Source organism: Apus apus, chromosome 3, assembly GCF_020740795.1.
Source record: "Apus apus isolate bApuApu2 chromosome 3, bApuApu2.pri.cur, whole genome shotgun sequence".
Classification (NCBI taxonomy): Eukaryota; Metazoa; Chordata; class Aves; order Apodiformes; family Apodidae; genus Apus; species Apus apus.
Window position 1 is genome coordinate 13,721,603 of NC_067284.1, and position 27,442 is coordinate 13,749,044.

Consider the following 27,442-nt stretch of genomic DNA (forward strand, 5'->3'; position numbering starts at 1 on the left):
GTATCTGTTGGCTAGCAAGGATGTAGTCTGGGCAGGCTTTGCTGCTCAGCTGTACTCCCAGCTCTTGGAAACTACCACAAAGAACAAGGTGCACAGAGCAATTTTTGGTAGATTCTCCAAGTAATTTTACTGCAAGAATTTTAAAATTTTTTTTATAGGAATGGAAACTTACCAGAAATGCTTTATAATTTTATTTGTGTGAATCACTTATACTATGTACTGGAAAAGAGAACAAGTGGAGAAAAAGCCTAATTGCTCTGAAAAAAGTTCTAATTAATCTGATCCCTGATGTATTATTGCCTTTAAAAAAAAATAAATTAGTATTTAGTATGAAGTACGGCAAAATATGCAGTTGGTGTAGCTATATTGTGTATTACTTGTAATTTTTAAAGTCAATCCAGAAGAGGATTTCAGTTGTCCCTGTGAATTCCAGGTTGTTGGGAATGGAAAAGTCAAGTCTAGAAAGGCACTTCCTTAGGCATGTGCATCACTGATGGGCACCTGGCTGTATCTGGTATTGTGAGTTTCAGGTGGTCGGAAATCCTGAATTACACCTAAAAATCATGAGATAAACTTTTAATTTCTAAAAAGTATTTTAGAATTTCCAGTATTTTGGAGGTGAGCTAAGGGGAGTGACTCAAATGTACCTAACAGACTCCAGCCAGAAGGCAGCACTGCTGCCTGCCCCTGCACCATCAACAGCTCTTGAGCTTTTTACCCATCACTTGATTCCACAAACTGACTCATGGACACAGACACCAATACATTGCCTGACTTGAAGAGCAGACAGAACAGCAGCCTCTTGAAAAACCAAATGCATCTTGCTTCTTGCTGCAGCAGCTTTTTCTCTTTGGATGTGCACTCGGTGCTCCCTCGCTAAGGACGGCTCACGTAGCTTGCACTCTTTTGTGTGTTTTATGCACGTTTGTAAATGTTCCCCTTTGGGGGCTGAACGGTCTTTAGCTTTGCATGCTCATGCAAGGCAAGGAGTTTGGCTTCCTGGGCAAGCCCTTCTGGTGCCCCAGAGAAGGGAAGGAGGGATGCTGGCAGAGTGTGCCCTGCATTCACTGCCACAAACAAGCACCATAAGCAGCCCACGGAATGTCCTTGGCACAGTTTGGCTTTGTGCAGTCTCTTGCTTGGGTACAGGCTGTGGTAATTCCATAGCATGTTACAAGATTCCTTCATGAAGCATTCTTTCCAGCTATTAGAGTGATTTTTATTTTGTTGTTAAATTAAAGTTCTCTGAAGCTGACAGTTTTTTCAGCTGGGTAAAGCTGCCTGCATGCATGGGAAAGAATTAGAATATAAGCAGCAGGGTTCCATGTGCAGTCAAAGCTGCAGCTGGTAATTCCTCTTCAGGCTAAGAAATGAGTAAAGCTACCTGAGCAGAAGGCAAGCAAAGGATATAAAGGTTGAATTGACAGATAAACAATGTTATGAAAGGAAAGAGTAAGTTGGATTGGATAAATCAAACCTGTCTTTGAGGAGAAAAACCTGAAAATGTCTAGTGTAGCTGTGCAGAACCGTAAGATCACTACACAAATATGGAAAAGAACATACTCTCCTATGTTTTTTAGCACAATCTTAAATTATTTTAAACATAATTTGAAATACTGTAACTTCTTTTCTGTTATATTAGGATATTGCTTCATCAGAATATAAGTATTTATATTTTGAACTGTCTCAAAAATGCATATTATTCTTTGCTTTTAATTTTTTCCCCACAACAGTTGTTCCCTTCAGGCATTGTCTTTAAGATTGATATAAAGGGAACATTATGAGTATATTATCTTTTAAATTCTTTACTATCATGGTTCTAGAATTTTGTCTGGACAGACAATGGACAGTTTTGAGTGATATTTTTAGGGTTACAATTGGGAAAATGTTAATTAAAGTACAACTACTGTATGTTTGTTCCTCAAGTACTGGCAGCCACTTGGGTTTGGCAAGTCTAGCAGAGTTGGGCTCAGCTTTTTAAACTTGTATCCAGTGTGTGCAGTTTTTCCTCCTTTATTTATATCTAGAATGACACATCATGATACTAATTTTTTTGTCTCCTATTTTGGGATCTTTTGTGAGATCCTCTCCTATGGGGAATTCTCTGGAGGAAACTGAGGTGCAAAGAGAGGTGATGCCAGTAACCTGTCTGTTGGGGATGTCCAGATAAAGTTTTACCTGAGACTTCCCAAGATGAGGTCTCCTTTTGGGGAGAACAGAGAATAAGGCCCCTTTTTCACTGTGCAAAAGACCCCTTGCAGTTTGCAAATGTGTTGATAAAGGTCTGTTCTTTAAATAGGAGGCACCATGAACTCTTCTTGGTAAGTATGTCTTGGGACCAGTGTAGTTCAAGGAAACCAAAATTTTTACAAATCTTTAGCTCTCTGATTGTGAAACTTCTTTTTGCAAAATATTCTCCACCCTCAAACCAGATTAATGTCAGTGTTACTTTCAGCATTCAGCACAAACCTGAAATTCAGTTAGCATTTGCATACGCAGAATCTGTTACATGTTTTAAGGGCATCATCCTGTATTTCAGACTTCAAAATAAGCTTATTCGAAGAAAAAAGGCTTCCTAGTCTAGTAGAAATTGAAATCTTACACATTCTTCCTAATGCCATAAAAAACACTTTGCAGCTGTAAGCAGTTCTTGCAGGACAGAAAACTGTGATTCAGCATGTTACTGCTTACAACCCAAAATTTAAATGAACACAGATCGATTACTGGGTAATTAATCTTGATAGAAGCTGAAGTTAAGTCCAAAATGTTGACATTGTTTCTGACTGGCTAACTCAAATAACTGGAAAAAGTTTCACATCAAGTGAAATTTCAATCTTGTGGAACCAAACAAAAAAATAAAATAATAAAGTTTGAAATGTCCAATTTTCCTAGAGAACAGAAATTCCTCTGTGCTCACGAGCCTTTCCCCAACCTGTGAAAACTGAGACAAGAAGTCTATGAAAGGAATCTACAATGCATTAATATAAGAAAATACTAACCCTTGAAAAAGCAGCAGCATTCCCCTGGTTTGGTTGGTAATTGTGTGCCCTGTTAGACTGATCATCCTCTGAAAGGTTTTTCATTTTGGCCACGTGGCAAGGCTTTGTTCCAAAGCTTCTGATGTCCCATACAAATGTAGTTCTCCTTTAATTTTAGAACTGTGCCTCTAATGCAGATTATTTCCCAGTGTAGAACTGGAGGGTTTTGACATTTTTATGGCATGGGGGGAGTTGCTGCTCTGGAGCATTTCTGTACATCAAACACTTTCTGGGTGGCATTGAGGGGTTCTGGGTGCTCTCTGCTGCGATCTTTTCAAGTGGAAAGGCTCCACATCTTGCAGTTCTTCACCTCCGATTTTCCATAAAGCTGTTCACTAAAGTGTGTATCTGTTCCAAAGAAATGTCTCACTGCCAAATTTGAGAACAGATTACATTTCAGCATGTTTGTTCTCAACTGATGAAGTATTTAAGTGTGCAATTTTCTGTTTCTCGCTTGTTTGGCTTTTGTAGCTAAATTAGAGCCAGGTGCACAGCTCAAGCCTTGCTTGAACTTTGATGGTTTGCTGATCTCTTTACTCTAAGTGTGCACAAGCAAGTTGGTATAAATGGTTTGCCTTTTTCTTAAAACCCCAAAGGTCATTACAGTTTTAATATGCTCAGGTGGTGCTTCAAAGAACTCTTTGTTATTTTGCACAGCTAATTCTAAATAGATCTACATGATGTTTCCAGTACCAGAACCTCAATTAACCCCTTTCTTCTTGTAAAACCTTATTTCTATTAAAGCTTGAATGTACCACATTGCTAAATCTGAATGTTTTAGAATCTTTTCTTAGCCTTAGAGTATATCTAAAAATAAACCAGCACGAGCTTTTTCAGTATCATTTTTTATGCATAACAAACCCACTAACCTGAAAAGCAGCAGAGTTATGTTTTGAAGGGCATTTGATTTCCAAAAGAATAAAACAAAGTTTAAGCTTTGACAACAAGCTGGGGAACAAAAGAAACTCAAGTCATTGGGAAAAAGTACCTAATCATCATGTCAGCTTGACATACTCGATTGCAGGATGGAACTTTCTTTTCAGTAATCTGTTTTGAAAGCCAGGAAATAGTCGATAGCTAATGTTAATCTCTCAAGATGTGTGAACCCTCTAAAAATAACAACCACCACAGCCCGCGTTTGCATGGTGTTGACCTGAATAAGGGGATAATGTGCTTAAGCAGCTTATTCATTCTTCAGTGCCTTTTGGAAAGGGAGCAGCCCCACAATGGTTTGCCACTCGGGGCTCAGACGTGACCACTGTTCTTTTCACTTGCTGAATGTTTCATTCTTTTGTCTCCACACGGGGTTTCTTCATACGTTGTTCCGAACAGGACTATAAAAGAACTTTTTGGGGCTATTTCTTGTCAAACTGTAACGTATGTGAAGCAGAATGCACTGAGCTGTAAAGGAATTTTGAACTCGGTATATAGCTGGTCAAGCTTTTCATCAGAAATATGTCACTGAATTAATTGTCTCTGCTTGCGAAATTTCCTAGGCTGTAAGTTTAAACGTAGTGCAGAAATACTGTGTTAATTGTGTTATAAATATTCCACATAAAAATTCTGCAGCAAAGATATGTGAATTAGTTCATTGTAAGCAATGCTCTTTCAGAGTTCCGAGTTTTAATCTTGGCTGTAGATTTAAGTGCTCACAGACATGAAAGATGCTAAAGTGGCAAAAGGAGTATAAGAGCCTGTGTTTCAAGGCAGATGTGGCTTGTTTAGCACTTTTTAAGCAGTGTAACTGTGAACACCTGTTTCTCTTGAACTTTGACAGAATCACTGCCCAACATAAGCTGGGTTCTTGAAGGAGTCAATATGACTCAGTCTGGCTGCAAAGTGTTCTGGAAATATCTCTTTAGAATTTAAAAAATTAAGAGATCAAAGATGTATATAGCTATCTTTTTCACTTTGGGCATAATTTTACAATATGAGAACAAAGAATTAAATTTCTTCATGGTAATCTTGCAAAAGTTTATTAGAAGAGCAAATCAAATTGGGAAGAAGAGTTATGGGAGATAGAAATGGGTAAGTTACTTATGCTGAGTTGGACCTCAAAGCATGCAGTATGCTTGCACAGGACATGGAGTAGCAGAAGCCCACCAGCATGGAGAGCTGCAGCAATGGGCTTTTGGAATGGGATTGCTGTGTCTGAGTCACGCTGTGATATTCCTGACAGACCCTCCTGGCACTTGGCAGCTCTGCTTTCCAACCTTGTGTGATTGATCTGCTGGGAATTGTGCTGCCATTCAGCGAGACCTAGACAGGCTGGAGAGCTGGGCAGGGAGAAACTTGATGAAATTCAACAAGGGCAAGTGTAGAGTCTTGCATCTCGGGAACAACAACCCCATGTACCAGTACAGGCTGGGGGCTGACCTGCTGGAGAGCAGTGTAGGTGAAAGGGACCTGGGGATCCTGATGGACAGAAGGATGACCATGAGTCAGCAGTGTGCCCTTGTGGCCAAGAAGGCCAATGGCATCCTGGGGTGCATTAGAAAGGGTGTGGTTAGTAGGTCAAGGGAGGTTCTCCTCCCCCTCTATTCTGCCTTGGTGAGGCCGCATCTGGAATATTGTGTCCAGTTCTGGGCCCCTCAGTTCAGGAAGGACAGGGAACTGCTTGAAAGAGTCCAGCGCAGAGCCACAAAGATGATTAAGGGAGTGGAACATCTCCCTTACGAGGAAAGGCTGAGGGAGCTGGGTCTCTTTAGCTTGGAGGAGACTGAGGGGCAACCTCATAAATGTTTACAAATATGTTAAGGGTGAGTGTCAGGAGGACAGAGCCAGGCTTTTCTCAGTGATGTCCAGTGATAGGACAAGGGGCAATGGGTGCAAACTGGAACACAGGAGGTTCCATGTAAACATCAGAAAAACCTTTTTCACTGTGAGACTGACAGGGCACTGGAACAGGCTGCCCAGTGAGGTTTTAGAGTCTCCTTTGCTGGAGACATTCAAAACTTGCCTGGACATGTTCCTGTGTGATGTGCTCTGGGTGATCCTGCTCGGGCAGGGGGGTTGGACTAGTTGATCTTTCGAGGTCCCTTCCAATCCCTAAGATTCTGTGATTCTGCGGAAGCACAATGCAACTCCCACGGGGTTTCCAAATTTGTCTTGAGTTTTCACACTGTTAAACAGTTAATGTACAATTCCTGTGAATGCATCTTCTAGAGAAATAAACTTATCTTTGATTTGTCAGGTTTCACTGAGGTAGTTTTAAATAGCTACTCAAACTGGAAATTAAAAAATAATTCCAATAAATAGTTCTTCACTCCAAATTTGAAAGTGATTTGATAGAAAAAAGGAAGAACATACAAAAGGGAAAATCGCCTTTGAAGGTAGCTGACATCAAGCTCTTGTCAGTTTTTCCCACCCTATATGAAACAGGTATATAATGATAATTTTTATTTTTCTGCTAGAATACTTAGAGTAATGTAAATACACAGGTAAAATTATTTCAGCCAAAGAACATGCTACTTAAACATTATGATGTAGTGATTTCACTGTCATTTACAAAGTAATTTTAATTTTGAGCTTTATTATGTGTTAGAAACTCTTTTGAAATTATCATGAATTTACCAACAGTTGTAGAAAATGAATCTTTCAATCCTGCAGATTTTTTTCTTGATTTTTAAAAAAAACATTCTAATCTGATATCTTTATTTTTTTATGGAAGTTGAGAGAAATATGAGGGAGAGACAGACATCTCTATCTGTAGGTCTGTATCAGAATGCTCCCAGGGGTGGCAGAAGACCACCGAACATTTTAAGTTTCATAGTGATTCAAATCAGTCTTCAACTGGGTCTTGTGACCCGAAGGACTTTTCAGTTCTACGACATAAGAAAGCTGTGAAGGAAATTTAAGCACTTCTCTATAGTACAGAAATAAAATTTCTGATTCCAGCCTGAAGGAGGCTGAGCAAGCTTTCCAGCCTTGTTGCTTCATTTTGCACTTTGAAGACTCTCTCTTGCAAATTGTTTTTGGATGAAAAAGTTTAGTCAAGCTCCTGACTGATTTTGCAAGCTGTTTGAGCACATGTGGGAGGATTGCACACTAGATACAACTGAAAAACTATCTTGTTAATTTTCAGGCACCTATTAAAAATAACAGGGAAAATCTTCTTTATATGAGAGTTTCTGGGAGAGCCAGTGAAAGTGTTGAGACTGGGGAACTGCTGTAGCTGGAGTGAATTGTCAAAAGTGATTGCGAAACACTTTGAATATCCTTAGAAAGTTTGTAAGTTATAATTTGGAAATAAATCATGAGAACAAGACTTTCCAATAGAGAAAACATGGAATGCTACAAGCTTAGTATGCTTGTGGATCTAGAGGCAGGTCTCGATCATAAATTTCAAGGAAGATAAAGTGCAAGTTTTAACATAGGCAAAATCAGAAATCATACCCAGCTGATGGACATGGATAACTGAAATGGAGAATGCTGGAATCTAAACTGATAATTTAAAAAGCTTGGAAGGAGAAGGTCAAAGGCTTGGTTATGTTTTGGCACATTCAGTCTTAGAAAGCAGCACATTTTCTGAACATCAGCTCATTAACACAGTTGAAATTGTGTACTCTGGGAGAGATTTGTGAAACATGATGATAAAAATAAAGTTAGCAGCTTTTAAAATGTCAGAGCCCTGCCAGGATGTAAAGGGAAAAAAAATATCTAACTGAAGCTTTAAAAGATACTTTTGAAACCTGACTTCCTAGAATAGACTTTTACTTTTCCACTTAGAAGCAGTACATTTCCTTTGAGACTAGGGTATCCATTTTCCTTGATACAAAAGGGTGTTTCTTTAATCTCTTTGTTGCATTTCTTCTATATAGAGGTGGATAAATGGATATGTACTTCATATGCTTGGGTTAATCCTGAAACACTGTATTCTTGTCCCCCTTCTTATTAGCATAGAGTGAACTAGTGTAACTTGCTCATATAATAGCTCACACATTTTTTTTAACAGGCATTGCTGAAAGATCCTTTGTATATTGGACTGAGACACAAGAGAATCAGAGGTCAAGCCTATGATGATCTTCTTGATGAATTCATGGAAGCTGTGACTTCAAGGTATGTGATGTGTCTGTGCTATTCATTGGTGAATTCTACTGTGAACTTCACCTTGGGAGAAGCAGAGGTCAGTAGCTTATGAAAAGAGGACAGCTTATGAAAATGTTAGGTTTCTGATATTTTTTTATTTTGAGCATAGTATTTTATAACTGCATAAACTACTTGCCTTTAGTATTGCAGTTTTATCAATTCACTGCATCAGTGGTAAAACTCACCTGCGGATGAGTGAACTAGTTTTTCAAATTGATGCATTTTCAACTTCTGTAGCATTAGAAATTTCTCTGTGGACCATGTTTTGAGAACCTCTGACTTTTAATGCATTCCCTAACCCACCCTTGCCTTAAAATAAAGCACAGTTCTTCATACTGAAGGAAGTCAGATTTTTCTCTGAGCAGCAGATTATCTCAATAATATTTTAAGGTCTGGTTGACATGCTCTTTTTACTTCTTTAAGCATCTTTAAAACTCTACCATTTTGAGCAGTTTGTTTGCTTGACCTTCTGAAAGATCACTTTGTTCTCAGCTAAATCTGTCACAGTCTATAATAGTGTAATTTATTTCATGTTTAAAGTGGAGCATTTAAATTATAATTCAAACTTTTTGTGGTTTACTTGTGAATAGTTTTGGCTTGGTTTGACATCTCTATCGATTATGATACTGATTTGCTGAAGTGAAGGGAAAAGTGATGCAGTTAAATCAAAATCAAGTCCATTTCCTCAACAATTTCTTATGTTCCTAAATTCAAAATTGTGTTTTGTGTACCACTGGCAATGTCAGCACTTGCAGCTGACTCTGGTGTGGTGGCTCTGACTGTTAAAGTTGCAGGTCATTATTTACTTTATTGTGTAATACTTGGTCTTGCCAGCTGTTGTGGTGAACTAGGCAACAGCATACTTTAGTTAAATGCTAGTTATATTTTCCTTGTTAAAGTTTTCCTTTTTTCACTTAACCTTCTGCTGCCTGTTTTACAGGGGAGGTATTTGCTTTGCTACTCTTAGGTTGATCTGCTATATATAAAATCAACATTAATATAAAAATATAAATATTAATATATTAATATTAATTATCAATACAAATTATTATTAGTTAATATTAAAATATTAATATAAAATTAATATTAATTTTTATTGCCATAGAGCTCCAGAAGAGGCCTTCTTATTTAGCATTACCTAATCAGTTCTGTTAATGGGAGAAGTTCTGGGAAAATCTGTGTTGTGTTTTTAGTACCATGGAGTATTCATCTCTGAGACACAGATAACCATAACCATCACAAAGCACGAGGCTATCACGTATTTTTAATTAGCCAAATTCAAAGACAGGCTTTGAAGATTATGACAAGTGTTTTCAAGAGAAAAGGCAGCAAGTTAGAAAACTGTTAAATGCAAGTTTTAGATCTTTCTACCTTCATAATTCTCCAGAGAAGCCAAATGCTAAAAGAAGTGCGAGCCAGGTTGTAGTGACACTGCCTGAGAACAGGCATGAGTAGGTGGCTGTTCAGGGCAGTGCACTTTGTACAGGCTTTTCATTGGCTTCCATGGACCATTCCTAGACATGGACATCATCTTGATTGATTGCTAAATTTCAAAAATCTTAATTTTAATATAGTGATCCAGACTCATTTTGTAGTGTTTCATGTTAAAATATCACCTTTACACAGTAAATTTTGCAATGCTTAATTTAAAAAAAGCTTTATAAAAATGCATGAAGGTAGAGTTTCATTGACTGCTGGACTGTCCTCAGCCTTCAGTATTGTTCACCCCAAAGAAGTTCTTCCTATGAACCAAAATTATTTATGAAAGATGGATTTTTTAAAAAAATCCATTCCTTAATCCATTGATTATTAAAAGACTCTGGTACAGTGTGCAGTCTGCTATCACGGCAGAATGAAACTAGGACAACGTGATTTTTCCCAGATGTGGGAAGGCAGAAGCATATGGAAAGTATCTAGATTGTTGTTAACATAATTCCAGTGAACTGCTTTTATTTATTTATGTTTGTGTACATTTATCTGGTTATTTATTTATTTCCCAGTGCCAGCAGCTGCCCTCTCTGAGAGCAGGTGCTACAATTTTTCAGGACTTTACTAGGTGTTTCTTACTGTTGTGCTGATGTGGTAACTTAGGGGAAAAGGTATATTCTAAATAGAAATAATGATTTGTAATGTAAGAAAAAATGGACAGATATCTCAATTGCTGAAGAATATAAATCAAACTGGATTTCAGAAATGTTTGCTATGTTCTGCCCTATGGAGAAATGGGTCGTAAAACATTTTATATAGAGAAGGATTTTTTTCCGAATGACAAGTTGTTCTTACATATGTGTGTTTGCAGAGGATCTAAACTTTTGCTAAACAAGACTTTGCTAGCTACAATTGGTCCATCGAGGCTTCCTGTGTTACCAGAGGAAATAACTCTTATCTTTTTATTCCAGTTCCTCTTTCTTCCCTTTTTTCTTCTTGTCTTTAGTGATGCAAAGAGAAATTTATCAGTGGCCAAGACTGTAAAGGGATCATGGAAACACTTGAGGGAAAAATATGTAGAATGGAGATGGAACAAGAAATGTGGGAGGAGGAAAAAAACACCTTTTCAATCAACAGGGACTTACAAATTTTTTCCCTTATTTTGAAGGAGACTCCATTTTCACAAATCTGGTAAAGGTAATTCTGCCTTGAAACCCTCAAAAAAATGCCAGAGCAGGAAAGAACAGCACCCTACCAGCTTGCTTCCTGCTGTGGACCATCCCAAGTGGAAGCCACTGTGTACTGGGGAGGGACAATGCTGATTTGAACCTCTGGTGTGTGAACAGTTGGAAACTTCTAGGAAATTGAAAGACTCTGGTGTAATTTCCATAGGTTATTTCCTTGGCCACTTATCACAGCCCTGAAGAGTTGGTTGAAATAATTAATCTGTTATAAACTAAACCCTGTGGATTTGTGATGTGTAAAAGCAACCCTGTATCACGGAAGTTATCTTTCTGTGCATGTTTGGTGATGAGTTTTCAGTTTCATTTCAAGATGCAAATACTAGTATTAGACCCTTGAAAAGTAATATGTGACATTTACGTTCTCTTCTGTTATTATATTTTAATTAAATCCTTCCTGACTCTTTTTATATTTTGTGCTTTTCTGAAGTTTGTAAGCTATAAACCAAGCTGCTGACAGATGTAATTCTGTCCTAAATTATGATGGTGTAGTCATTATTCTTCATTTACCTGATTACATTATTCACAAATGGTAGGAGGGTTTCATTTCACATCATGTGTTACTTTAAAAAAGTGTTTCATGTTAAGTATTGTTTTTCTAACTTGGAGAACAATTTATATACTTCAAGTAATACATTCACAAAATAGAATACAGAAATATGTTTATAGATGTTTTAGTTTAGTAGATTACTTTAGAATATAACTGAGTTTGTGAATTACTTTATTAATTCAAACAGCCCTTACTTTTGGCAAGAGAATATACTGACAAGAAGTCATCATAAAAGTTGATTGTAGCTGTGCATCATTAAGGAGGTGGTAGGGCCACAGAATGGTTCTGACAGTACATTTGGGCAGAGATGGTCAGTACAAGAACACAGGTGCAAGGCCAAGACTTGTATCATGCCTGTACATTCCCATCTTGTTCAACTGGCTGTCAGAAAGTGTACAGAAAGGAATGCTGCTGCAACAACTCCCTCCTATGGCAGACATGGTGAAGAGCTTTCTGTTTAGAGAATTTGTTCCTCAGTAGGGTTTAGGCCCTTTGAACCAATTTTTCAACTCTATGACTGCCTGTTTCTTCCACCGTTCAGCGAGCATTACCTTCCTAGAGAAGATCATGCACCGTAGACAGCAGGAGAGGAGAAAGGTGGATCCTTAGGGAGAAGTCCCTACATTGCCTTGTCTAGAGTCACAATTGCTCTTTAACCTACCCTCAGTTCCTTCCTGTGGTTACCTGTGAGGTTCATTTCCAGTCATTGATTTGTTCTTTCTGAAGCTTGCTGGTCCCAGAACTTGGGCTTCCTTGCCCATCTACACTGTCTTTTATACTGACAAGGTAAAACCACTCCAGAGGAGTTGTTTGCCTATTTAAAAAAGCCCTCATATTCAAAACCATTGTTGTTTTGAAACGAGGACTATTGCTTTGGATAGTGGTGGATGTTATGGAAGAGGAAAACTCAAACAGTGTGATAATCAGGGCTAGTTTTTATTCTACTTCAAGCAGCTGTGATGGTTTGCCTAAGGAAAATCTTCAATTTCTGTGATTAACCAGGATGATGACTTGTAACTATTATCACTTGCAACATTTAAGTTTTCAAGGGATGATGCCATCTCTAGGAAGTGTGTTAAGGAGCCCTGAACCCTTCCTCAGGCTGTGGTGCTTGGTGGCATACCCTGCTTTGGGTTGTCATTGTATGCCTATGTAGTGGAAAAAGGGAAGTAACTTAGCTGTAGTATGTTTTTTGAGCTGGAATTCTTGTGTACACATTTGCTGCTCCTTCATTTGCCAAATCCAGCAGTCTGAGGTGGGGGGAAGGAAGACTGGATAGAAGGCAGCTGCCTTCTGTGTATTCCATTAGGTAACAGGGAGCATGTTATTAATTCATCCTCAATACAGACATCCTTAGAAATGACACATCACAATAAATGAAGAATGTAGGCAAGAAATCTTTATTATTTGTTGCCTTGTACCCCTCTTCTTCCATTTCCTGCTGGTTCATTTGGTGATACAGTTCTTAAGGTTGAATTGCTGGGCAGTGGTTGTCTGGCACTCCTGGACTAAACCAGCACACCCTGACCTCCTGCAGCAGGAAATCTGAATTCTACTTCTTTCTTTTCAAACCTCAGTTTAAAGCCATCCTCTGTTTTGGTATAGTCTGCATTTCCAGAGTTTTGTGTCCTGCTTCCTCTAACAGTAAAACCAACCATTAATGTTATGCTGCTTCTTCTCTCTGGACTTAGAACTGCAGAAATGAGTGACTCATGAGTGTTTTCATTAACCGGAATGTGAAAACACATGGCAGGTGTTGCTTCATTGATTAAGTTGCCCCAGCTAACTTAAGAAAATGTATGTATCTTACTTCTAGTAGAGTGCTTTCTATCTATTGTTCTCAAGAGTTTCTATTCCATCTCAGGGCCTGCCACTTTTATAATTTAGCACAATGGAGATCAGCTGGATTAAGATTTTTTTGTTTGCCTCTATTGTATAAATAGCCAATAACAACACATGTTTCCTAAAAATAGGACCATATATTTTGTCACAGGAGAAGCACTTTTTATTTCCCGAACATGAATATTCTGTGCAGAAGCTCTGGTTCCTCTTCCATCAATGCCTTTGGCAAGGGAAGGGTCTATGCTTTGTCATCTGAAACCACACTCAGCTCTCCCAGCGATATAAACTGTTCTGATTCATCATTTCCTTTCTTCTGCACACTCTTGAGAAATGCTGACAGCTTGCCAGAACAGTGATGAAAGAATATAAATGTTCCATCCTCTGAGTTTAGGTGACAGTCAAAACAGCAGCAGCAGTGGACACGGCTGGGAATGTTTCAGATGAGATGCAGAAATGGGATGTGCTGTCCTACTTTGAGGCAGAAAAGGTCTCAGTAGCCATTTCAGTTTCTTAAGGTTAATCCTGTGGCAAAATGGGACTGAAAGACAAGTCACAATAGATTTTTCATTTCATGTGTGATCTGAATCTTCTCTAAGGCAATTATAAGGTGTCAAACCAGGACATAAAGCCTTTCTGAATCTCTTGTAATACTGTTTTCTGATGCTAAATAATCTGGTTAGTTGCTCAGATAAGTCTGTGTTGTGCTTTCTAATGTGCAAGCTTCAAGCCTTTGGCAGTGGAAGCTCAGGGAAATTTGCAGTTGCAAGTAGCAGAGGCTTTAAAAATGTATTTTTTTTTTACTTTTAAATAAAGCCAAAGTAAAATTAAACTATGGTAATAAATACTGTTACAGCTGTAAAATCTAGCAGGGAAAAGATAGAAAATCTAAATATCAGACCAGTCTTATTTACATGTGATCTATGCCTTCATTCATTGCATCATCTTTCACTGGTCTTTGCCTAGAACCTTGCTTGACTCAGTTTCCAGAATGGGCAAAGCAGGAGTAGTCTTGGAGTTGCACTGGCAGCTGTGCCTCTCATGCCTCTTTTTGGGGATTTTGAGACTGGTACCTTTGGACAGCTTTGATGACTTCTGCAAATTCATGTTGTGATGAATCTGAAAACTCATAACATCTATGAAAGAGAAAAATCAGTGCTGCAGGCCATGTTAAATTATATCTGATTGCTGGAAATAATACAAATACATGCTTTACAAACTTTTCAGACACAGTAAGTGGAGTAAGAAAAAGTGAATCTGTTAGTGAAGCAAAATCATAGCAGGATAGACAGACTCTAATCACAGAAAGTTTATTTGTAGAGAGCCCCACTATTGTTTGTAATCTGAGATCTTAAAGAAATTCTTAGCAAAGATCAGCAGAGAAACCTTGAAGAAACAAAACCTCAGCCATTCCTCAAAGAAATAAAAAAGTAATGAGATCCTCAAACACAGTACTGAGAGGGAAGGCTATTGTTTTCTTTTGGGGGGACAAGATAGAGACATTCGGGGAATATTTTCAGTATTTTTAATATCTCTTGTACCAAAACTGATTTTGGAGCTCAGAATTGGATATGTTCTTATTCAAATAATGCTCAGCTATGTCCCAGGCTTGCTGCAGCAATTCAGAGCCCTACAAGTGAAGAACATGCTGTTCTTGGGCTTTTCTTCTCCCAACTATTTTAAGAAAGAAATTTTCAAATGGAAAAGGCCTGGGTAATCTCAGTTACTTTCCTTCCTCTTTTATAGCTCCAGCAAATGGTGGGCAGGATTCTCAACAGACATTAGCTGACGCATCTGTATTTTAAATGGAGTGAATGCTGATTTATTTGAATAATTTGTGCAAGTGTAAAATTTTAACAAGCTTTATATTCTTGTTACAGAAGTATAGTAGTTTTCCAGGCCATCAGAAGCAGCGGTTTCTTAATTTATTTTTTTTTCCTTTGGAAACTCTAGTAAAGTAAAATATCAAATTTTTGGCTGCAGTACACATCAGAATATAATAAGATATCTGACCTTCTTATCCCATCTCTGTCTCTCTCCCATTACAAGTCAAGCATTATTTCCATCTAGCTTTCAAATCTCAGGAGAATTTCCAGTCACTCTTGGTCTGGCTGGTGGGATTGAGTGCCTCACTGCTGCATCTCTCCCTGGTACTTTATCCCTGCCAGACAGTGACACTACTGTGCTTTACTCAGAGTATCCCACTGGAACTATCCCTGCTCCCACCTGAGATTCCTGGTCTGTGGCAGCGGATCAGCCCATGCCCGTGGGTGCCTCTGCTGCAGCTCACAGGCTGGGGCTGCAGGACACCAACAGCAGCAGGACCTTTGGTAGCCTGAGATTTGCTGCTAAAATAAAGCCCTGCTGGGGGAGGGCAGAAGGCAGCACATACAGCTGAGGCCAGACGGAGTCAGTGGTGTCCTCCTGGACTGACCTAGCTGTCCTGCCCTGTCCGAACCAGTCTTGCTCTGCATGGGAGAGCCTGGACCCACTGAGAGGCACTGTCATCTTTCAGACAGGAGGAACTTTAGATCCCTCCTTTTCCTGCACCCTGAGGCATATATGTCAGTTACAAGAAGTTAACATATGACTTTTGACCATCCTGCATAGAGGACAGAGATGTAACAGTTGGTAGTCTGAATTTCCTGATCTTCTGCTTCGGTACAACTTCTACAGCTAAATCTGCTTGTCACTGTCACAGAACAAGCATCAGAGTATAAGAAGAAAACTTGGATATTGCAATCCTATCCAGACTCCTGAGACTGAAGATATTTTTCTCTGTTGTGGTTTATGATACAAAAATGTTTCAGACAGTTCAGTTTCTGTGACGCAAAACATTGATGTCAAGGTCCAGGTCAGTTCTCCTTTTAAAGGAAACCGCATTTATCAGATAAAATGCAAATTACAGAACACAAAATATTCAGGAGAATATAGGGGATTTAGTGGGGTCATTGCTGCAGACCCAGGGAGTGGTGGGGACACTGCACAACCAATCCACTGCTCAGGAGGCTGCATGACTTGAACAGATCCAGATTGTTCAAGAGCTTCCCCATAAGTGTGGTGAGACCTAAAAACATATTCATCATTTAGATCTTATTTAAATTGTGTTGCCACTGCCTGAATTAGCAATAAACCTGAATTTTTTCAGTTATTAACACATCACTCTGTTAAAGTATTTGACTGAACTCGGCTAAAAATGTAATAATTTTACACCTGACAGGGAATTAAGAACAAGTGTCTGAGTGTGGTGGAAAGAAGTTAATAGAGGTGACTGACAGACTAAATGCTTTAAGGAATTGCATCTTCAGAATCTCTTCATTTGGCCCTTGTTCTGAACAGAAATTCTGGAAAACTGTAAATCAGCAGGCATAATTTTGAAAATGTAATTTTTATATAATTTGAGTTATTACTTTATTTATTTATTTATTTTACACAGAGAATAGAAGTATACATTGTTTGTAGTTATTTTTAAATGATCCCTTATCACTTGCACCTGGAAAAGAGGCCAACACAGGCTCTGCCAGAAAGACTGTCCTGCTTTGTTCCCAGTAAAGTGTGACACCTTTTCAGTTCCTTTGCTGGTTTACTGAGTAAACCTGCATCTGTGCTGATAAAATAAATAGAATAATGATCTGCTGTTTACATTAATGGTGGACAACATCAGTGACCATAGAAAGATTTAGAATCAAAAGGGGAGGAAAGGTATTGTAATGCTGTGTTTTGATATAATTGTTATCCACTGTTTTTTAAACATTTTGACATGGGTTAGGGAGCTGTAACTGGAGACAAGGACTTTTTTTTACTAACATCTTGCATCCCAGCTATACTGAGCTGGGGCAGGGGGCAATGTCCTTGGACATCAAGGACATGTCCCTGAGGAATTTCATCCCATCGTAGTGTCTGCAACAGGAGGCAACAGTGAGTAGAACTTATTCTGTCCCCAGGACATGGGAAGCTCCACATCAGCACAGGTCTTTCCCTCACCTATTTCTGTCCTGAGACTCATGAGAACAGACAATAATATTGACATCTCATGTTTTCCATATAGTAAACTTTTAGATTTTGGATGCTACTGTGGTGTTTTTGTCTCACTTGTCTCTGATTACGTATCCTAATGTATAGTCCATATATGCTCAGATACTTGTTTCATTTTAAGCTGTATGCGTTGCCTTATACATGATGGCTCACTTTTTGGCATGTCAGATACTTTCAAATTGCTGTATAACTATTTTTTACTGTTTTTCACCCTAGATGTACAAAATCTGGCATGAGAGAATAGATAAATTGACGGGGATCTTCAGTGAATGTCCTAGAACTGAACTAAGCTATTTTAGGTTTTTCATACCTGAGTGTCAGAAGTTTTTTCCTTGTGAGCATTGTCTTCGCTGCATTAAGAATTGATAATGACATTAAACAACTGTACTCCCAGATTAGACAAAAAACAGTATTCCCAGAATTTAATTATCCATTTTCTTTGAGATTTTTGTGAGACTGAGCATTCACTAGGATCAGTAGTTCACAAACAAGTTTTTGTACAGTCTTCCCAGGAAATTGTGATGGGAACTTCAGTGGCTTCCATGTCCGTCCTAGACTCTGCACTAATAATCCATATGTCCTTACATAGCAAGATAGCCTACTGAATTATGGACATATGGCACTTAAAAATCAGGATACTTCTATTTTGTTGGTTAACTGTGGATTTAAATGCTGAATTGTAAAATGAAAGTACTTAACCATATCCTGATATTATGGCCATAATAATCTTTGTGCTGTGCAAACCTTGTGATGTGAACTGTCTGCCAGCAATTTGGGACAAGGACCAGAAAGCATATCAGAACTGAATTCTGGAGTTGTACACGTTTTCAGTATCAGTATGCATAATCCTTACAAACAAAATATAGATTACCCAAATGAAATATTTTCTATGTCAAGAACATTCTACTTACAGACTTTTTTTGTGTCTTTTCAGTATAATAAACACATCCAGCGTCAATTATTGCATTCTTCATCTGTCTGGCCTCTTTACAGGCCTAAAAGTTGTTGCAGAGTAATTTTTCCCCCCTTTTATACATGGGAACTACAGCATTACGTGACAAAATTTGATTGAGATATTCTGTTTCCTAAACATAGAGATCCTTTCTGGCCTCCAGCTGCTGTTCCAGGTACCTGAGTTGTCCCACACATCCTCAGTCATATCTGCCAGCTCTGTGTGGATGCTGTGGATACCCTGGAGTATCTCAAATGGCACTAGGTTCTTGTGTTTAAGGAACACAAGAACTCCTTTACTCAGCTCTTGTGAGACACCTCGAATACTGTGTCCACTTCTGAAGCCCCCGACATAAGAAGGACATGGAGCTCCTGGAGTGAGTCCAGAGGAGGGCCATGGAGATGATCAGAGGACTGGAGCACCTCTCCTACGAAGACAGGCTGAAAGAGTTGGGGTTGTTCAGCCTGAAGAAGAGAAGGCTCTGAGGAGACTTAATAGCAGCCTTCCAGTACCTGAAGAGGGCCTGCAGGAAAGCTGGGAGGGGCTTGTGGTGAAAGGACAAGGGGTCATGGATTAAAACTGGAGAAGGAGAGATTTAGAATAGACATTAGGAAGAAATTATTTGGTGTGAGGATGGTAAGACACAGGAACAGGTTGCCCAGGAAAGTTGTGGAAGCCCCATCCCCGGAAGTGTTCAAGGCCAAGTTGGATGGGGCTTTGAGCAAACCTGATCTAGTGGGAGGTGTCCCTGCCCATGGAGGAGAGTTGGAACTAGATGATCTTAAGGGTTCCTTCCAACCCCAAAACCATTCTACGATCTATATCAAGCCCCAATGTCTATCTGTATCTCTAGGTGCTTGAAGGCTTTCAGACACTGGCTTGGAGTGATCTCCTGTGTCACATAGGAAGACTAAAGCAAATAGAGGAGAATGCTAAATGTCCTGTGAGGTGGCCTTCCACCTATACAGCTATCCCTGACCCACTTCTCATACAGTTTTGGTAAAATTAGAGATTGTATGCAGATTTTGCACTTGGTTTGTTTTGAATGCTTAGAACTGCCTCTCTCCTAATCCTGCAATCTCTCTATACCAGTTTCATACCAACAAGACATACTGAGAGTTTGCTTAATTGAAAGGGGCTTTTAATTAAAGGAGCATGCAGTTGATGTATTTTACTGATCATTGTCTTTTTACTTATCTAGAGGTAAGGAGGCAGTGCTTCTTATCCTCAGAATTTTTTACACTTTTTGGAAATTCCAGATACACATCTTATTTCTGCAGTAGCAATCACTAATGTTTATACACCACTGTAAAAAATATTAGTCTGGATATGGCTGAAAAATGCAATATGACACTTCAAACCCACTACCATATGTAAGTGCAGTTAACTGACACTTCATTGGCGCCCACAGTGGTGCCAGTACTAATGATGTCTGAATAAATCATGTAATCTCTTTAGCTAATCTGTTTGTTTAGTTACAAAATGCCAAAAATTCCTTGTAATTTTTTAATGAGTTTATTTGAATAACTGGATTTCTGGAGTTCCAAGGGATGCTGATTATGTCCCCAGAAGCAGATGATGGTTATCTGGTAGGTCAGCTTCATATAACTGGGGGTGTCTATGAGAGAAAAAAGGAAAACATTTTGAAAAATAAACTGGTGTTTCAGTATTTCAAAGATCTTTTTTTCCTAATCCCTTACTCTATTAGATCTTGATAATAATTAGGGCAAAGAATTTCTACTGCTCTCCATGCACTGGCTCATGCAGGACGTTCTTTACCATTTTATCTCCGGCACCATGTTACTTTGATATTTTGTCTTCTAAAAATGGGATTTCACTTAGTACAAAACCAGAAAGTTGTCTGTTTCCATCATTATACTTTGGAAACAGTAAGAAAAGTAATTACCTAACTTTATTTCAGAATTTGGAGGATTTTACCATCAAGGTTAATAATTCTTTGACTTGCTGGTCTGTAGCAAGCCTAAATGGCTACTGGAAAGAGATTGCTGGCATGACTTGCTGGAAATGAACTATGCAGATTGTAATAAAAATGCAGTTAAATACTACTACAAAAAGTTTCTAGAATAATAAATACATTTTTTCTGCAAATATTTAGTTAAATAAAATTGTTTGTATTATACTTGCTTTGTGATTAATTCCTACTGCTAAAAGTTAATTCCTCTGTTTTTTTTGTTCCCCCTTTTTAAAAGACCTTAGTTGAATAGATGTTTGGAATCTGCTCTTGCTTGAGTTAGAGTTCTGATCTAGAAAACATGCACAAGAGTTATTTTTCCCTTTACAAAACATATTAATAGGAGCAAGCTTTTTAGTGTCTGTTACATCAACTTAAATGTTGTGATGATTGATATTAATACCAGACGAATCTGCAAGTCTGAAAGCGTTTTGAAGAAGGCAAAAATAGTGCTCTTTTCATAAGCCACTAGCTGCCACATAAAATTAAACTTTATAATTTTATATTATGTACAAGCTTTGAAAATGTTTAACCAGCTTTTTTTTTGCCTGGATGTCAGCTGGGTTTGTGGTTTCATACTTAAGGATAGAAAACACTTGTGGTGCAAGTTTCTGAAATAGTACAGCGCTCACAGTAATCTGATACCTCGTGCTTTAATGAACTATGAGAATCTTCAAATTCAGCAATAATATTTAAGTCCACTTGCTGATATATACCTTGGTACTGCACTGTTAAGAATGAATGGATTTTTAAACTTAACCTCGGCCACTAGAGCGTGCCCTGAAGTGCCACAGCTGCATGTTTCTTGAATACCTCCAAGGATGGTGACTCAACCACATCCCTGGGCAGGCTGTTCCAGTGCCTGACCACTCCTTCAGTACAGAAATTCTTCCTAATATCCAACCTAGACCTCCTCTGCCACAATTTCAGGCCATTTCCTCTAGTCCTGTCATTATCCACCCGGGAGAAGAGGCCAACACCCAGCTCCCTACAGCCTTCTTGCAGGTAATTGTAGAGGGCAAGGAGGTCTCCCGTCAGCCTCCTTTTCTCCAGACTAAGCATCCCCAGTTCCCTCAGCTGCTCCTCATATGACTTGTTCTCTAGACCCTTCACCAGCTTGGTTGCTCTTTGGGTATGCTCCAGCACCTCAGTGTCCTTCCTGTAGATGTGGAATAGAACACCTGCCTTGTTCGAGGTTTTGCATTTGTGAGCCCTGGAGTCATCTGTCAAACCTATGGAGTAATTTTTGGTGGCCAGGCATAATGGTCCAGACATGTAGAGATCTTTTTACAATATCAAGTTCTTATTAAAAGGGATTTGATTAACCTTTTCTTCTGAAAAATTTATGATGATCTGAGCATGTGTTTGACTTCTAGAATATGACATTTCTTCAGCTGTGGGACCACAATGATTCTAATGAACTGATAATGGAAAAAAAACCTAATTAAATCATCAATCCTTCACACTTGTGCCAGCTGATTTAAGAATGTCACAACATTTGCAAATAAGTGCTCTATTAAATTTCTTAATTATTCTAATTTTTTATTTTAAAAGTGTTTTTCAGCTTAAGCCAGGCTACATAGAATTAGGGTTTGTTTTCTTTTCTTTGCCAGAAAAGTATAGAAGCTGTAAATTATATATGGAAAATATTTTTAAAGAGTAGTATTTTCAGGATAAGAGAACTGAGTGCAGCTGGTTTGGTAGATTTTTTAAATCAGATTTCAAAATGGGAACCAGCTGCTCATCTGTTGCTCTTAGATAAAATGCCAGCATATGCTGGTTGTCGCATGAGGGCCATTTTTTAAATGATATACATGAAAAATACTGGATATGATCTTCATGTCAGGTTCAGCTGCAAAGTATACTCTCCTGGTCACAGCACCATCTTCAAATGGTGCAGGCCCCTGTCCTAAGAGCATTTTGGCGACTTGGTTGCAAAAAATCCAAAATAAAACCTCTGAGGGATTTGTGGTGTACAGCATCCAGTGTGCATTTTCAATAAGCTTTGTATCAGAATTAATCAGTAACTTGCAGCTGGTCGATTGCATTAGCAGACAACACCATCTGAGCAGGTTTCTGGACATAAGAACTGGCACTGCTTTGCTTTTGTCCCAGATGCCTTCTCCTTTGATCTCAAAGGCAGGTGTGCTTTGATGCTGGACTTTGGCACAGGAAGGAAAACCGAGATGGAGGTGGGAAGAGGCGAGCTACATGGCTTTGTTCTTCTTGTTAATTTGCTGGGAGTGTGGGATACATGTTTTTAAATAAGACCTGCCTTTTCAGCAAAGGTGCTAACAAACTAAGAAGTCTAGACTGGGCTGTTAATAGAAGTCAAACACAGGGCTGCAGAAAACAGTGCGTTCCTGAGGCCTTTGATTTAGACGTGTGGCCAAGTTTGTTTGGTCTGACTGCAGCTTTCATGTGCAATAAGTATCATGAGGTTTTGTAGGGCTAAATATCACATTATTTTCCTCAATATTTAACACAAACTTTATTAAATTGGTATATTTTAAAAGGTACATTTGATCAATATGAAAATATGCTGTAGCATTTATTGCTTGTTTTATTTTCAAAGAGATATATTAAATTATATGTTTTGTGTATGAAGAACAGTGACATTACAGCATATACAGCAGAAGATTGCTCACAATAATTTTGAGTTTGCTGAGATCTCCAGAAAAACCTATTTTGGCTTTTATGTAGTCTTCCAATGGACCTTTTATTTTCCAAAGGGGAAAGTTGCTATACATTATTTTTTTAATTATTATCATAATTATTTTATTTTCAATAATATTCCTGTTAAGAGTGGCTTTGTAAGAATACCTTGTCATGCTTTCTTCAGAGTTGAGGCCCATATGCCATCATTGAACTCAAGGAATCTGCAAATGTTAAATATTGCTGGAAAACCTCTTCTTCCATATGATGTTATGTTGTAGCCATCATTCTGCTCTTCTGGGCTTTTTTTTTTTTTTTTTTTTTTGTATTAAAAAATACCAGCATAGCAGAGTTTGTAGTTGCTGATATTGGAGTAAAGGCATGTTATGGCAAAAAACCCTCTAGAGACAAGGAAATGGCTGCATTTCCTAGGACTCAAGTATCTGCACAACATATTTTTGTGTTAGAATTAGGTGCTAAACCAGGTTTTTCTGCTCTGTGTTGGGGGGTAGAAGGTCAGATGGTTGAGAACAAGGAGTTAATATGCACTTAAGCAATTGAAAAGGTTACTGGGGCTGTAGTGTTTTCTCAGTTGAGGCATGTTGGCAGCAGGTTTAGCTTAAGGAGCAGAGGTAATGTCAAATAACTACTCTCAGAACATGGGACAGAACAGATTCTTGACAACGTAGTCTGTGCTCCAAAGAAAACCACCTAACTAGTTTCTGCTTCAGTAAGTGCTGCTACACTGTACTGTATAGAAGTTTTGGAATGTTATCTCTGGTTTTTTTGGGGGGTGTGAGGAGGAAAATCCCTGTCAGTTCCTTTTTTTGGCTGATAAAGCAGCATTGCTTGTGGGGCTGGGGATTTTAGATAATGTGCTGTGCCTTAGTGTTTGTGTCATTTAAACTGTTATTTGCACATAGGTGTTTTAAAGGGATTTCAGCTGTATAATTTAACTGCACTGCTATAAACTAAGAAAGGCAATACATACATAATTCAAATCTGAAGAGGCTTTTCAACAAATACCCAGTTCTATACGATAAAACTTTAACATGAAAAATTAAGAATAATTAAACTGCTTTAGGTGTTTTCCAGTGCATGTCTTGTCTGTGGTTACAGAGGTGACTTTGGAGCTGTTGAATCATTCTAAGAGAAATGGCCAAGACTAACTTGTGCTTATTCCCAAAGAAAAAAATAGTTTTCAGAGAAGGCATCAAATTCCACTCCTGTGTCCAATTTCAGAAGTCTATTATGGATGTATATGTGTTTTTAACATAGGCCCCAAAAAGCTGAGTTGCCAGTGTGTGTACAAACATCACTAACTATCTTCTTTGGATAAGAATGGCTGGAATGGATAACTATTCCATTTTTCTTGTAATGATGTTAATGAAAGAAAGCAGGGGTTTGTAGAACAATGTTATGAAAACAAAAGGAACTGACTTTTGGGGGAAGTAAGATGCAGAAAGCAAGTGCTATCCTCTTGTCAGTCACAGGGCAAGACAGTGTTATGTACTGATTTTGAAGTTCTGAGTAGTGCTGAAGATAACAGAAATAGACCTGGCTTAGATTGCTTTTAGCATAGTGAAATGGCACTCGGTTTATAGCAGTCATAAACTTAACTAGCACCTGTGCTAGACACTCTTCATTTACAGCACCTGTGCTAGACACTCTTCATTTACAGTACCTGATGCTTGGATTCAGACTGTACCTGTGGTTGAAGACTTTGTTTAAATACCACATTTATAGGAATCTGTGTTACTTCATTTACCATAAGCTTAATGTTTGGGGTGGGTTTTTTTCTCCCTTAGCTATTAGCTAATTAAGTCCAGCTTTGAGCTGCTCAGAGCTCTTACTTTGAGACTCTAATGCAGTCAAGACTATTATATTCTCTAAAGGAGGATGTGGTAGGACTAAAGATGATAATCTGTTGGGAAAAATCCAGTGTTTCCTTTTTGTATTCTTTGCTATTCTGTGTGCTGAGTGAGAGGAGCACCAGTGGGTTATACTTTTTGTGCTATTGAACAATAGCTGAGATTCCTGACTGTAGGGACAACTGTGAGCAAGTGAACTACACCACCATTAAATGACTGCAGCTTCTCTCGCAGCAATGCTGAAGGTTGAGAATTGTGAAGGGATTAAAAAAATTTTTAAAAGGCATCAGGTTTTGTGGATTTAAGCATTCTTGATCCAGCAGCTGATGGCAGAATGATCAATTGCATATTTTTCCCCTTACATGGTATAGACCTTAGTTAGGTTTTGAATGTCATGGCACAATTATTTGTGGTCTGCTTTAATTTTTCCTTGTCTGGAGGATAGAATCTGTATTACATACAATAATCTTGTCTGGTGGGATATGGCTTGAATGTTCTTTGCTTAACACAACAGCAGCCTACCTCACCAATAAAGGAGAAAACGAACCTTAATTACGGTCCTGCAGCAGACCATCTGCTGCAGCTGCTTAGCACAAAATATCACAGCTTTGCAGTCTGAGCACTGTGTGAGTTCTAAGTCGGTGTGGAAATCAAACCTAAGGGTTCTGAAGTGCTTGCTTGCATGTAATGACAGTCTGCAGCTTTTCACTGACTCATTCCACATTTTTTGTCAGTTTATATTTCTGGTTTTGCTTGCCTCCTATAGCTGCTGCCTTCTACCAGTGGTATCTAATCCAGTTGTTATATTTTCCTTATTTCCAGCTCTGCTTCCTGCTTTATTGTCCACTTCTCTCTGGAAAGATTTGTTCAATCCTAATCTACCTGTGTTCTTACTCATTTTTGTTCTTACCTATAATTATCTCTAATGCTTCTATGTCACAGCTGTTGCCTTCTTCATATCCTTCTGGATTGTTGGATTTGTGATTCTGAGTCTGAGGTTTTTCTATAGTTATTGGTTTTGTTATTTCATTGCTTCATTTCATGTTCTCCTAACTTCTGCTGTCTCTGTCATGCTCTTGCTGACTGTGGTATGTCCCACAACCTTCATTCCTTGGCTGGCTTTTTCATAGCACAGCACAGATCCCATGCTTCCCAGTCTCTTTAAGGTAACAACTACTGCTTTTCAGCTTCAGTAATACTTCCTTGCTGTCACTTGCCCCACTAAAAATAAGAATGTAATAACACAACTAAATGGTGTTCATTCTTTCTCAAACTAATTTGCATGAAAATTCAATCTCAAGAAGGCACAGGATGGTTTCTTTTCTTTGGTCCTGTAGCCCTTGAAGGCAGAGATTGTGTCTTCTGCCACCATCCAGCATGCTGGGGCATCAGTTCCTTTTCTCAGCCTCGAGAGTGTAATTACTTAAATACTTTTAATAACTGTTTTTATACATCACTGAAGCATTTCGTATTTTGCTTCTTAAGCTTTGTCCCAGATGGGATATAAATGAAGTGTTTAGTAACCTTGCGAAGTACTCAGGACTCAGCAAGATACTATCTTTACAGTCTTATTTTAGAGTGATTAATACCTTATATATAAGAAGAGGAGACAGCGTTTCCACAAACATCTGTTTATGATTTAAACTCTGCAAAATACAAAAAAAAAAAGATTGTGTGGTAAATACTGACTTAAGATTTTTGCCACGTATCCTACTGTCCCAAGGACTGCTCCTGCACTACTATTAATTTTGCTGATACAATTCCAAATCTGTCCTGCTTAGTTTTAAAATCATTGTAATCACATACCCCATTGCTAAACAAAACCAAAAAGTTACAACCCAGGGAGCGTTTCTGTAGTTGACGTATAACATTGCTTGGATATTGATGCTGTGACATAAAATTATGGTCAAGGGCATATGTTTATTATCAGTGAGTTGTGTTGTAAATAGATGTGAATGCATCTGAGAAAGTCAGATTTGCTCCACATGCCTTTTTATCCTTTTTATGTGTTGAGCTGCTCCTTTCCAGTGACAGATCTCACCTGTTTTCCATGTCACAACCATCTGGTGGTTATGTCTGGGATGCAGCCCCCTTTTTCACAGCTTTCTGGGGCTCTCCCCATTAGGACTGCTCTGATCAAGTAATGACATGCAGAGCTCTTGTGTCTAAAAGGTTACAACTAAGCATCAAATTTTGTGAAGCCTTACTTCTGTGCTAACATGCTTCTTTCTCTTTCCTGACTGTGCCTTGGACCAAAAAGAAATACAGTATGTCAATGTTTGAGATGCCCTTAATATGCTCTGACGTGGTCAGTTGCACTAGATTATTGTTGTAGGTTCCTCCCAACTGGAACTTTTCTATTCTCTGTGAGCTTTGGCTTTGCTGAGAGAAGTATGTATTTTTCACTTTGAATGGTGCAATATAATGAGGAGTTGATCTCAATGTTAATGTACATCTGGATTGTGTAGGGTTTTTTTTGTAGTGTTGCAGTCTGAAAAATTGTTGGTTTTTCAGACATCAGGTATGGTCCAGATAGCCTCATTAGGGCATAGCTTGCACTTCCAGGAGGACAAGTTGTCTGCCTCTTGGCATAATGATAATGCTGTCCCCTACACCAACACTAACTGGATTGATGTTCAAGTTTGTATCAAGCAAACAATGCAAGAATATCAGGAAATATATGAAATTCCAGCATCTGAAAAACACTTTGATCTGTGAAAAAGTTATTTAAAGTATTTTGAAACTACAAAATGGGCAATACAGATTCTCTTGG

The 27,442-nt window shown here is 38.5% G+C and overlaps 1 protein-coding gene across 1 annotated transcript in view; it reads left to right on the top strand.

Moving 5' to 3' along the window:
• The window catches only part of ME1 (malic enzyme 1), a 173,622-nt gene that overhangs the window by 86,306 nt on the left and 59,874 nt on the right, over nucleotides 1-27,442 (top strand). Inside the window, exon 6 of the mRNA XM_051613373.1 lies at nucleotides 7,993-8,096. Coding sequence (XP_051469333.1) covers nucleotides 7,993-8,096 — 104 coding nt within the window. The remainder of the gene's footprint in view (nucleotides 1-7,992; nucleotides 8,097-27,442) is intronic.